The following is an 11,754-nucleotide window of genomic DNA, read 5'->3' on the forward strand; positions in this document are numbered from 1 at the left end:
CCTGAAAGGAAAACAGATGCAGGACCAAGTTTGTTAACACTGCAACCACTTCTAATTTGTTTTTCAGTTTCAAATAAGTTGAGACAGTGTTTGTTAAAAACGTATGTTCAGGCAGTACAGTAGTCAATGAATAGATGAATTTGCACATGGCTCATTATTACACTATTATTATTACATGTGTAGTGTCCCGAATGGACAAAGAGGAAACTTTTTTTTTTTTTAAATCAAATCTGACCATTCAGACTGAAACACATTTCCAAATATCTGATTTAAACCGTGGTTTCAAACCACATTTCCCTGCCTGTCTCAAAAGAGCCTTCTTGTGTACCTTGCTGATACTGTATGGGAAGAGCGGGAATGGCTCTGGCATAAGGAATCTTATCTGACTGTGATCCTCATCTGGCCTTGACCATCCATCCTTCCTGCCTGTCTTTTTCCTTTGCACGTTGGAGTTTACCTCAAGGGCCAAATTGTTATAGCAAGATGACTGGGTCAGAGTTTCTATGAAACAGCAGGACTTGGGAGTTGCTCCCGGTCAGCAGTGTGGAGAATTTACCAACAGTGGTCAGAGGAGGGACAAACTGGCGACATGTTGTTGGGCACCAAAGGCTCATCGATGCATGATGACAACGAAGGCTGTCCAGTCTGGTCCAAGCCAACAGAAGGTCTACAGTTGCATAAGTCACACAACATTTTAATGATGCTTTTGGGAGGAATGTGTCACAACACAGTGTATCGCACTCTGCTGCGCCTGCGTATGGGGCTGCCGACCAATCAGAGTGCCTATGATAACCCCTGTCCACCGTTGAAAGCGCATCGGACGACGACAAGCCAGTGGAGGGAGTGTGATTCTCTAGGCAATGTTCTGCTGGGAAACCCTAGTTCTGGCCATTCATGTGGACATAAATTTGACACATGCTACCTACCTAAACATTGTTCAAGCCCAGGTACATCCCTTCATGATAATGGTGTTTCCTGGTGGAAGTGGCCTCTTTCAGCAGAGTAATGCACCCTGCCATACTGCACACATTGTTAAGGAATGGTTTGAGGAACATGATGAAGAGTTCAAGGTGTTGCTCTGGCCTCCAAATTACCCAGATCTCAAACCAATTGAGCGTCTGTGAGATGTGATGGACCAACAAGTTCAATCCACAGAGGCTCCAGCTCGCAAACCTATGGGACTTAGAGAGGTTGGTCCTGAAGTACCTTTCCCCCTTGGTAAAGCTATCATTGGACCCCCTACAATTTGCACAAATCGAATGTGTGTCTGATACAATCGTGAGCAGTACAGGGACTCCACTGGGGACTCTGCTCCCCTTAAATTACTAAAGGGAATTTTACTCTTGAACAACCTATGGATAAATACCTTGCTTAAGGTCACACTGGTGATAATGGAGGTACTGATCAGTTTTCCAGACCTTTAATCTCTACTCTTACTCCTGAAACAGTGTATATGATTTTAATAAAGTACTATAACTTTTTGGAAAGCATCCCAGCAGTTTTATTATTCAAATCTATTAGTACCGACAGGTTTATGCTGAGTCATTTTGAAATATCAACTTGACTCAGCAAGGACCTCTCTCTTATAAAAACAATGACAAACCAGTGCAATATGGGGTGTGGCGTCCACTCTGCATCCCATATAAAAAGCCTGATAGTGGCGCAGGTTGGGTGATAAAACCAGACTGATCATCTCTGAACATGGCGGCATTAAAGGCGTGTAGTGCTCTTGTGACCGGGGCCAACCGAGGCTTGGGTCTAGAAATGGTCAAGCAACTCCTGGAGGCCTGCTGCTCCCAAATTTTTGCTGCATGTCGTGACCCAGATGGGACCAATTCTGAGGTGAGTATTCAAGAGCTTAGGACAGAAGACAGCTATAGAAATCTGCATTTCATTTATTCACATTTTCTTCCTGATTCAGACACTGAGAGAACTGGCCAAAAAGCATCCAGGTGTTGTCACCCTTGTGAAGCTTGGTAAATGTGGATTTGTCTTTTAGACTACATTTTACATTACAGTAATAGTGGTTTTTGAGGTTAGAAATAACCATTTTACAACTGATCATTTTCCTGCCGATATTAGATGTCGCTGATCCATGCAGTATCAAAGAATCTGCCAATAAAGTGGGTTCGCTACTGGGCAAGAATGGTTTGAACCTGATCATAAATAATGCTGCAGTGTTGCCAAAAAAAAACATGTGGAACGCCACGGTTGAGGACATGATCCACGCCTTCAACACCAACGTGATAGGACCTTTATTTGTCATTAGGGTAATGGAAATAATTTTTGGGAACAAAACTAATCTAAAACAAGACTTGATTTCTTGCAATATCTAAAACACTTGGTTGTGAATGTCTTTAATCAGGAGTACCTGCCGTATATGCGTGCAGCAGCTAAAGCCAGTGGCAAACCAGGGATGTCATGTGATAAAGCAGCTATGATCAACATCTCTACAGACTCAGCATCTATGATCATCATGCCATCACTGCCAGAGCCATTCCCGCTCTTCCCATACAGTATCAGCAAGGTACACAAGAAGGCTCTTTTGAGACAGGCAGGAAAATGTGTTTTGAAACCACGATTTAAATCAGATATTTGGAAATGTGTTTCAGTCTGAATGGTCAGATTGGATTTAAAAAAAAAAAAAGTTTCCTCTTTGTCCATTCGGGACACTACACATGTAATAATAATAGTGTAATAATGAGCCATGTGCAAATTCATCTATTCGTTGACTACTATACTGCCTGAACATACGTTTTTAACAAACACTGTCTAAACTTATTTGAAACTGAAAAACAAATTAGAAGTGGTTGCAGTGTTAACAAACTTGGTCCTGCATCTGTTTTCCTTTCAGGCAGGTCTAAACATGTTGACTGTGTATACTGCTAGGGACTTAAAGGCAGATGAGATCCTCTGCATTTCCATTCACCCAGGATACGTGAAGACAGACATGGGGGGAGATAAGGTAAATCTAGATTCAGTAATAAAGGTGATTTGCTGTAATGGGGTGAAATTAATTGAACTAATATTCTATTTAAATATTATGTTCCTCTGAATTTAAAACCTAGATGATAGATTGAAGATTTCACCATACAGTTTTTTCATACATGGGACTGTTATCCATTTCTGTTTGGGGTTATTTTGAACACGGTAGAAATAAAGGTTTGAGGTCTCTAAGAAGTACATTCTAAGAGTGTCAAGTTGAAATTTTCATAATGATCTCTCAAAAGGAAATTAAAAATCAGCATGGTGCATCAATGTTTATATTCATCATTAAAATGACTGGAGTTTCAGAAACCAAAAGTGAGGCACAAAAACACAGGTGGTTTCTGTTTGACAGCATTACTCTATTTTAATTGCATGTTATTCTCTGTTTGTCCACCAGGCACATATCGACACCAGAACGAGTGTGGAGGGGATGATGCGTGTCTTTGGCAGCCTTACTGAGGATCAGCATGGTGGATTCATGGACTACACTGGAAAAACTATGCCCTGGTAAAACAGAAGCACAAACCAGTCTTCCATAAGGAAGGTCGACGAAGGGCTAATCCAGATGCCCTGTATTACCCATCATATTAAAGGTGATAAGTACAGTCATTAACTTTTATGACAGACAACATGGCAAATTGATTCTGTGTTCAATACAATAAAACTAACTAAACAAACAATACTGCAATATTGTCATTTTTACGCACTTTTTGTGCATTCATTTCGATAAGAAAAAAAAAACTCTGACAACACTTCACTTATTTAGTATTGTTAAATGTTTTGAGATAACATTTCTATGCTACTACATGCACCTCAGCAAACAATACAGGATGGACCTTCTAGACACTAAATCGTTTATTTTACTTTTTGATAAATATCCTTCAGTTTAATAAACTATTACATACATCTACTGGGATTAGCAAGCTGATATATGACTTGTACTAAACATAGCATTGTGAAAAGCACAATACATACAGAATTTTCTGATTTGATTTTTTTTTTAAATATTGACATTTATATATGAGGTAAATATAAATATCAGTAAATTATACAAACATGTACAAATTGTCCATAAAACTTCAAAATATACACTTCCAAACAAAGGTATGCACAGTTTATAATGAGATTCAAAACCTGTTGATCTGAAGTCTTACGCTTGCTTTAAATTTGTTTTCCAGGTGAGGAAATGTTGTATTTTAACCTTCTACTCCGTTTTGCTTTAGAAGATTTGTTTTGGAATTGTGGGTCTATCTGGGCGAGAAACTTAAGACGAAAGTGATGTGATTTGACTAAACATTATCCACTGAGTTAAAGGGATAGTTCACCCAAACATGAAAATTCTGTCAGTATTTACTCACCCTCATGTTGTTCCAACCCCGTAAGACCTTCGTTCATCTTCGGAACACGAATTAAGATATTTTTGATGAAATCTGTGAGCTGGATCACTCCTCCATACTAGTCCATAGGCTTCTTCAGGGATTGAAACTTGCCGGCCCCGAAAAGTCATTAAAGACATCGTTAAAGTAGTCCAAGTGACTACAGTGGCTCAATCCTAAATTTATCAAGCGACGAGAATACTTTTTGTGCGCAAAAACAAACAAAAAGAACGACTTTATTTCAACTATTCATTTCCTTCTCTATGGGCCTCTAGTCAGTTAAACTGGTGTAATTGCGTAGAGCTACGTCACACGTAGGCTCACTATTGGCCGACGCTGGTCATGTGTGTGATGCGTGTGACGTACAACAACAGAAGCTTACGCTATTATACTAAGTTAACATGCCAATATTTCTGCGGCTTTGTCGAAGAGGAAGAGTTATAGTGGAGAGCAGTAGCCACGCCGTCGAAAGTGTGTTATTTTCACCCAGCTGTCAGGTCTCCTGTGTTCGGGCTTCCTACGGACGCTGTAGTTCGTCAACAATGGCTACAATTTATGTTTGATTATGTTCCAGAAAATTACAATCGTCATTTAGCTCTCTGTGCTGCGCATTTTACGGAAGACAGCTTCCAGAATCTCCACGAATTCAATGTCGGATTCAACAACAAACTGTTACTAAAGCATGAAGCAGTTCCAACTTTAAAACCAGAGGCAGCAGTTGTTGGGCCACAACCTGTAAGTAAGACTTAATATTTTTAAATGTATTTGCATGTATAATTTTAGACATAATGCTTTAGTTTTTATCAAGGACGTAAACAAATGCGAGCGCTGGATTTAGAAGCCACTTAGTTATGCTATTTTAATTGTGTGTCTATGACAAATGCGTACAAACATTTTGGACCTGAATTTGTAATTATGTACTAATTTTGTAAATGTATTTTCCATGTATACTTCATGACGTAATTTTTCGATTTGATCAAGAACGTAAACCAATGCCAACGCAGTTTGTAGCAAGTTAGTTCTTTGCTATTTTGTGTGTATAAGACAAACGTGTATAAAGTTAAAAAAAATATATGTAATCGCAACAGCAAACTTCAGCTGCTGTTATCAGATGTTTTCACGTTCTGTTGGCATTTTAACACAGTTGCCACATGTACACCTAAAGGAAACGATACACCGAGTAAACTAAGTTTTGTGAATAGATAAACGGTTGTTCATTATATCGACAAAACAATAACTTTAAAAACCGGTATTACTCAGTCATTTATTCAGTTATATTAAACATTTAATCAGGAGAAAACCGTTTCTCAAACGCTAACAAGCAGCAGTAGCATTTTCAAGTAACAGTATCGAAATTCTTATATAATAATAGTAGAATAGAGTAATAATAATGATTCAAAAATGAACCATTCAGAAACGTTTTGTAAGAGCCGTGTTTGGGGTGGTTCTGCTTGACTCTCTTCATTGCCGCTTTCTGGGTCTGATTCTGGCTCAAACTGACACCATTATTTACATTTGACCGGAGCACATGCAGCTTTCGCCTGTAAAGGAAATGGGCGTGAAGTTTCCGGACTACGTGCGCTACGCAGTTTAGCCAATTGCAACACAGCGGCCCAACTAACCAATCTGAGCCCATTGCCTGTTTCTGAGGGAGTGGTTTCATAGAATCAGGCAGTCAAGGCTATAAAATGATGACCATAACATTTACACTTGAATACTTGCTGCACTACAGTACTATTAATTATTAATTTCTCTCCCTGACTCCACTGTGTGTAATTGATAAGCACAGCCATAACAGCATATACAGTAAAGAGAGAGAGAGAGAGAGAGAGAGAGAGAGAGAGAGAGAGAGAGAGAGAGAGAGAGAGAGAGAGAGATTTTGGGGAGGGGATCAGGGGAAACTACTTGTAAAACAAAGAATCATGATTAAAATTAATTTTCATACTGTTTCAATGTCTTCCCATACAGAAATGTAATATTTGTTAGTATAAGTAAATTACATATATAATGTCAGTGCCCATGTATCTCTGCTGCCTATATGAGAATATATTATGCAAAATTCATATAAAACACATAGACATATGAAACATATTTCAAAATATAGCAAAAATGGCTGTTTTCATGTAAGTGCCATATATTTTCCCGTATATGCACGTAAATTTTAAATATATGTAAACGCATATATGTACTTATTTCAGTATCACATGCATGTACGTTTACATACATTTATTAAATATGTGGGAAACAAATATGTCACATATTTATACATAAGGTTGTCATTAAATGCGAGAAACCAATACTATAGCCTACTGTAGTCTAATATGAGAAGATATATGGTATCATATATGGATGAACTCTAATATTTTCTTCACATGTTTGGACACATAAATGTTCATATATGTTGCAGGCATATATTGTGTTCTCAGTCAAATATATGTAGCCTATAGATATATCTCATGCTATTTAAAATATAAGTACATATATGGCTAAATATTACATTTTTGTATGGGTTAAACAATGTCAAATTTAACGTTTGGATTTAAAATCAAAATTACTTAGCCATTTTTGATTTTGTGGCACACAGAAACTGCGGATCAGTAGCGCACTGCAAACGCAGCATATGTGAAAGGACTATAGCGTGTGCTGCTCCTGTACCGTATACGCACCGCAACACGCACCGCATACGCACTGCACACGGAGAATGTGTGAAACGGGCTAAAAAAAGACGTAATCGGACATGATACCAAAACTGAGGTCAAGGTGTCTTTATTAGTACCCGAGGGTAAAATTTTGTGCAGAAAGGAGAATTTCGGCAATCCATACATAAAAACATTAAAAAAACAATAAGCATAAAAGATAATAAAGTATCCATAGCCTAAAACTTCTAGAAGGAACATGGCAGTGTACCACTACACCACCACCCCCTACCCCCCACTCTCCCTACCCACCCACCCGCCCGACCCCCCCCTGGTTAAAACACATAAGGTGCCATACATAGCAAAGAGTGTCATCTACTGCTATTTTTATTCATTAATTCTATGGCTGCGGGAACAAAAGTATTCCCATATCGTTTGGTTCTACACCTAGTGGCAGCAAACCGACGTCCAGAGGGGAGAAGCTGAAACTCAGCATGTAAAGGATGAGAACAGTCTCCGATAATGAAATTCGCCTTATGCTATACCTGATTGGAATAAAGACCTACAAGGTTGAGTTGAGATTCACCTATGATCTTACTCGCCCACCTAACAATTTGGTTCAAAGAATTTTTGAGCATCCCTAATCAAGAGCATCCCTAATCAAGTGTCAAAAGTGTCAGAAAAAATAGATAAAGTCAATGCAACTTGCAGCAAGCTCAAACAACAAATGACTGTCTTTGGGTCTAGATCAGGGGTATCCAAACTCAGAGCTGGAGGGCCACTGTCCTGCAGTTTCAGACTCAACACACCTACCTGGAAGTTTCTGGCCTCTAAGACCTTGATTAGCTGGTGGTCCAGGTGTGTTTAATTGGGGTTGGATCTAAACTCTGCAGGACAGTGGACCTCCAGGACTGAGTTTGGACATCCCTGGTCTAGATGGTCTGATAATCGGGCTGAAAGACCAGCTAAGGCTTGTTATAGCTGTTTATTTTGGTACAAGGCCATGAAAAACTCTGGCATATCCAGTGACTAGTTCTTCCCCAGAAGAACCCATTTGAATTGCCTAGTCACAAGAGTATTTCTAAGTGGCACAATAGTGAAAGCCCTAGCCTAGATGCTTAGACAGCAGGCCAACACATAATTTCATGACTTTCAAATAGTTGTTTCAGAGTTCTTAACGATGCTTTGTTCATTACCCTATGATTAGTAAGGGTCCTATCACGTTGGTGTTGAAGGTGTTTTTTATGTCCTCCACACGGCTGGTCAGAATGGTGCCATTTGCTACGATTGGTTCAAGCCATTCTTTCCCACAAGAGAACCCACTTTCTTGGCAGACTCTTTGATACCGCATGGATCATCAGCATATACAATTAACAGAAGAAAATGGCAGTGTAAAAGTATTAAGCCAGGGGTGTCCAATCCTGTTCTTGGGGGGCAATTTTCCTGCAGAGTTTAGCTCCAACACATCTGCCTGGAACCTTCTGCATTTAAGTCCAATTTTTATGCCCTTTCCTCCCTAACGTCCCTCAATCTTATTCACTGGGATGTAGGTCATTGATTATGCTATAAGTTAGCTACAAGTATTATACGGTTAAATGTCAAAATAACTCCAATATTATACACTAGATTTGTGTGGGGTGGGGGTAAATTAAGCGCGATCTGCTGTGACGTCACCATCATGTTGCATTGTTGTCTATGGATCTGCCTTATGTGGACATATTGAGTAAACTCGCTCCCTCGGTCAAAATCGAGAGGTCGAGGGTTCATTCAAATAAACTTTCCTCACCCACCTGACGAAGCTGAACACACTTTGATATTGTGGTAGGGATTCCCTGAAGGGTAAGTCCTTAGGAAAGTTCTTGAGAGTATGTTTAAAAGTGGAGCTAAACGCAGCCATGGTGTTCTTAAAGACCTTGATTTGCTGGCTCAGGTGTTCAATTAGGGCTAGAGCTAAACTCTGAAACAAAACAAAAAAAAACATTTCCAGTGAAAACTTTAAATGCTCCAAGGACACATGCACATTTAACAAGACGTTTAGATGCTTTTTTGCCAGTTCTCTCAATGCCTTAAGGAAGATAATACACATAATTAAACAAGGTAGATTAGGATTTCTCCTGATATTTTCAATATGTGTTAGCTATTTATAACTCACGTCAGACTTCGGCCCATCTGGGTCAAGACAGGTAGCGAAAATATGATGTTTTTGACAAGAATCCTCAGAGTTGCTTAACAATTTTTAAGCCCAAGCCCGGTTGGCTCCTGTGATCAGGATTTTGCATGCTTTCACTGCTGCCATGTTCTTAAGGTTATCAAGCTGCTTCTGTCACCCAATCTGACCCTACCTGTGGTTTTTATGTGAACCCCACGCTGATTTTGCTTGGGTGTATTATGCTGTGTCATACTGTATGTGTTATTGAGGTTAAGAGGAAAAGATAAGTGATATGAACAGTCAAAGAGATATTGAATTTAAAACAAACAAGCTAAGATAACATTTCAGTTTTATCTATGCTATCAACTGAAATATTAACAGTGACTGATTGATAATGAATGACTATAATCATCAGCTCATTCAAATAAAGGTGCAGTCCCTGTGAAAGAATGTAAAGAAAACAAAACTTTGTTGCCTGGTGTACTTATTAAAACAAAAATTTTCCACAAGCTCTTGATTTTTAGCGTACAATATCCATCAAGCAGTTCATAAGCTATCCAGTATGCTTTTTTTCTTTCCAGGGAACGCAAAGAGAGAAGTTTAGCTCACATAACTTAGGTGCTATCCAGAAAGTTTATATAAATCAAAAATATTTTACTTCAAATCAGACATGCTTATCATTATTTCTTAAACACAACAGACAAGAGCGAGTGGTTGGTTAAGTAGATCTTTGACATTCTAAGCCAAATTCTGGCCTAGAACTTTCGATCAATGGTATGGCCACTGGATGGTGGGAGATCCATGATGAACTGCACTCCTAGGTATAACCAGGAATGGGCACTGTGTGACGAGGAACAGGCAGTGGAAGAAATTTGCTGGCTGGGGCCTGCCATGAGGATTTGCTTATGGAATAATTGGGACAGGCCTGGATAAAACATTGTATCGCCTGGGGCACACAGGGTCACCAGTAGTGACAGGGTCACCAGAGGGTCTGGCTGATGCTGGAATGACCTGAGCCCGTACAGGAGTGGAGAGAGTCTAGGGGCTGTTGGTGAAGGGCTGTTGGGACATATGTGTTCCCCGCAGGACATTTCAGCGGATCAGGATTGTTGTTGAGGGCTTCCGCAATTTCTTCATCCCGATCCAATGAATGGGGCTGACAATGGTCAATGGCAGATAGGTTCTGGAACCTTCTGGAAAGTTGGACATTTCAGGTGAGTTGAGTCAATGGAGAGCTTCCACCTCGGTATTTTTTTGGTAACTGTGGATGATTGAGGCAGGTAAAGAATTTTCGCCCACTCGTCCTTGCAAGGGTTTAACTGTTGAACATCCCTGATGTACTGTATTTGAGGTTGTGATGATCAGTGATAACTTGGAATGCTTGCTGTAAACCCAAGTCACTCCTCCTGCACCACCTTGATGGTACAAATCTCCTTTGTTTCTAATGTTGTAGTTCTGCTACGCTGGGCAATTATTTTTAGAAAAGACACATGGATGGAGTTAAACAGGGTCCCCCTGCCGATGAGAAAGTATGGCTCAGATACTGGTGGGTAGAAGCATCAACTACAACCACAAGGGTCACTCTAGATCAGGATGTAGGATGACCTGAGCAGTGGTAAAAGTGTTTGAAAAAAGGGTATGAAAGGCTTAGTCCACTAGAACGGTGGTTTCCAACCTCTGTCCCTGAGCAGCACTGCACTGTTTAGATGTCTCCCAAATCAAACACACCTCACAACTCATCAGCTCAATAGTTAAGACTCCAAGACCTCAGATTGGTCTGTCAAATAAGTGAGACATCAAAAATGTGCAGTGTTGTTGGTTCTCCAGGACCAGGCTTGGGAAACACTGTGCTAGAAGTTCGAAGCTGATAAATCTAAGAAAGAGTTGCAGTTCTTTCACAGATGTGGGTTGTGGCTATGTTTGGACTTCTTGGATCAGTTTAGTTGGAATAGTTTCCAAGTTTTCAAACCATCTGGATAGATGATATCACATATTATCTGTGTTATGAAAGTATTTTTTTCAAATTCATCTCTGTTATTTAAAATAACAACACACTTGACAAAAAATAGGACAAGTAGGGTAGACAATAGGATTTATGTGATTGCGATATATCATTATTTTCCACAACTCTTCTCCTCTTTATTTAAACCTCTGTCCAGTACCGCAAGTACCATTTTCTCATTCCGTGCAGATTCTCCAACTGTCTGCTCCACTTCCATTATGGATAGACATAAGACAAAACATGTCTAAACTTGTCATTGCAACTCACACAGAGTTTGGAAGTTTTTGAATGTTTTTAGTTGCTCTTTTGATGCACTGAAATTGTTTTATATATCACCCAAGTACATAAATAGGTTATATTGTATAGTAATGATAGATCTACTCCTAGAAGCTGATATATTAAGAATCTGTTCACGTGTTTAATAAGCCATTTTCATTTTTTTTTTCAAATGGAGGTCTGTGCACCTTAGTGGAAAGAGATAGAGCAGGTTGTGAGAAAGGCAAGGGCTTCATCATCTCCAGGGCCTAATGGAGTTCCGTACAGTGTGTACAAGAGTGCTTCAGGAGTTCTACGAATTCTGTGGAAATTGATAAAAGTTGCTTG

At 39.5% G+C, this 11,754-nt stretch overlaps 1 protein-coding gene across 1 annotated transcript; it reads left to right on the forward strand.

Moving 5' to 3' along the window:
• The first annotated feature begins 1,669 nt into the window (after positions 1-1,669).
• On the forward strand, positions 1,670-3,665 carry LOC143721432 (C-signal-like). Its single transcript, XM_077211794.1, has 6 exons — positions 1,670-1,842; positions 1,922-1,976; positions 2,083-2,270; positions 2,366-2,527; positions 2,855-2,965; positions 3,386-3,665. The coding sequence occupies exons 1-6, from the start codon at positions 1,702-1,704 to the stop codon at positions 3,497-3,499; spliced, it is 771 nt and encodes a 256-aa protein (XP_077067909.1). The 5' UTR covers positions 1,670-1,701; the 3' UTR covers positions 3,500-3,665.
• The last annotated feature ends 8,089 nt before the right edge of the window (positions 3,666-11,754 follow it).

The sequence above is a fragment of the Siphateles boraxobius genome, unplaced genomic scaffold (assembly GCF_051911475.1).
Source record: "Siphateles boraxobius isolate OS27281-9 unplaced genomic scaffold, OSU_SipBor_1 66, whole genome shotgun sequence".
Taxonomy (NCBI): domain Eukaryota; kingdom Metazoa; phylum Chordata; class Actinopteri; order Cypriniformes; family Leuciscidae; genus Siphateles; species Siphateles boraxobius.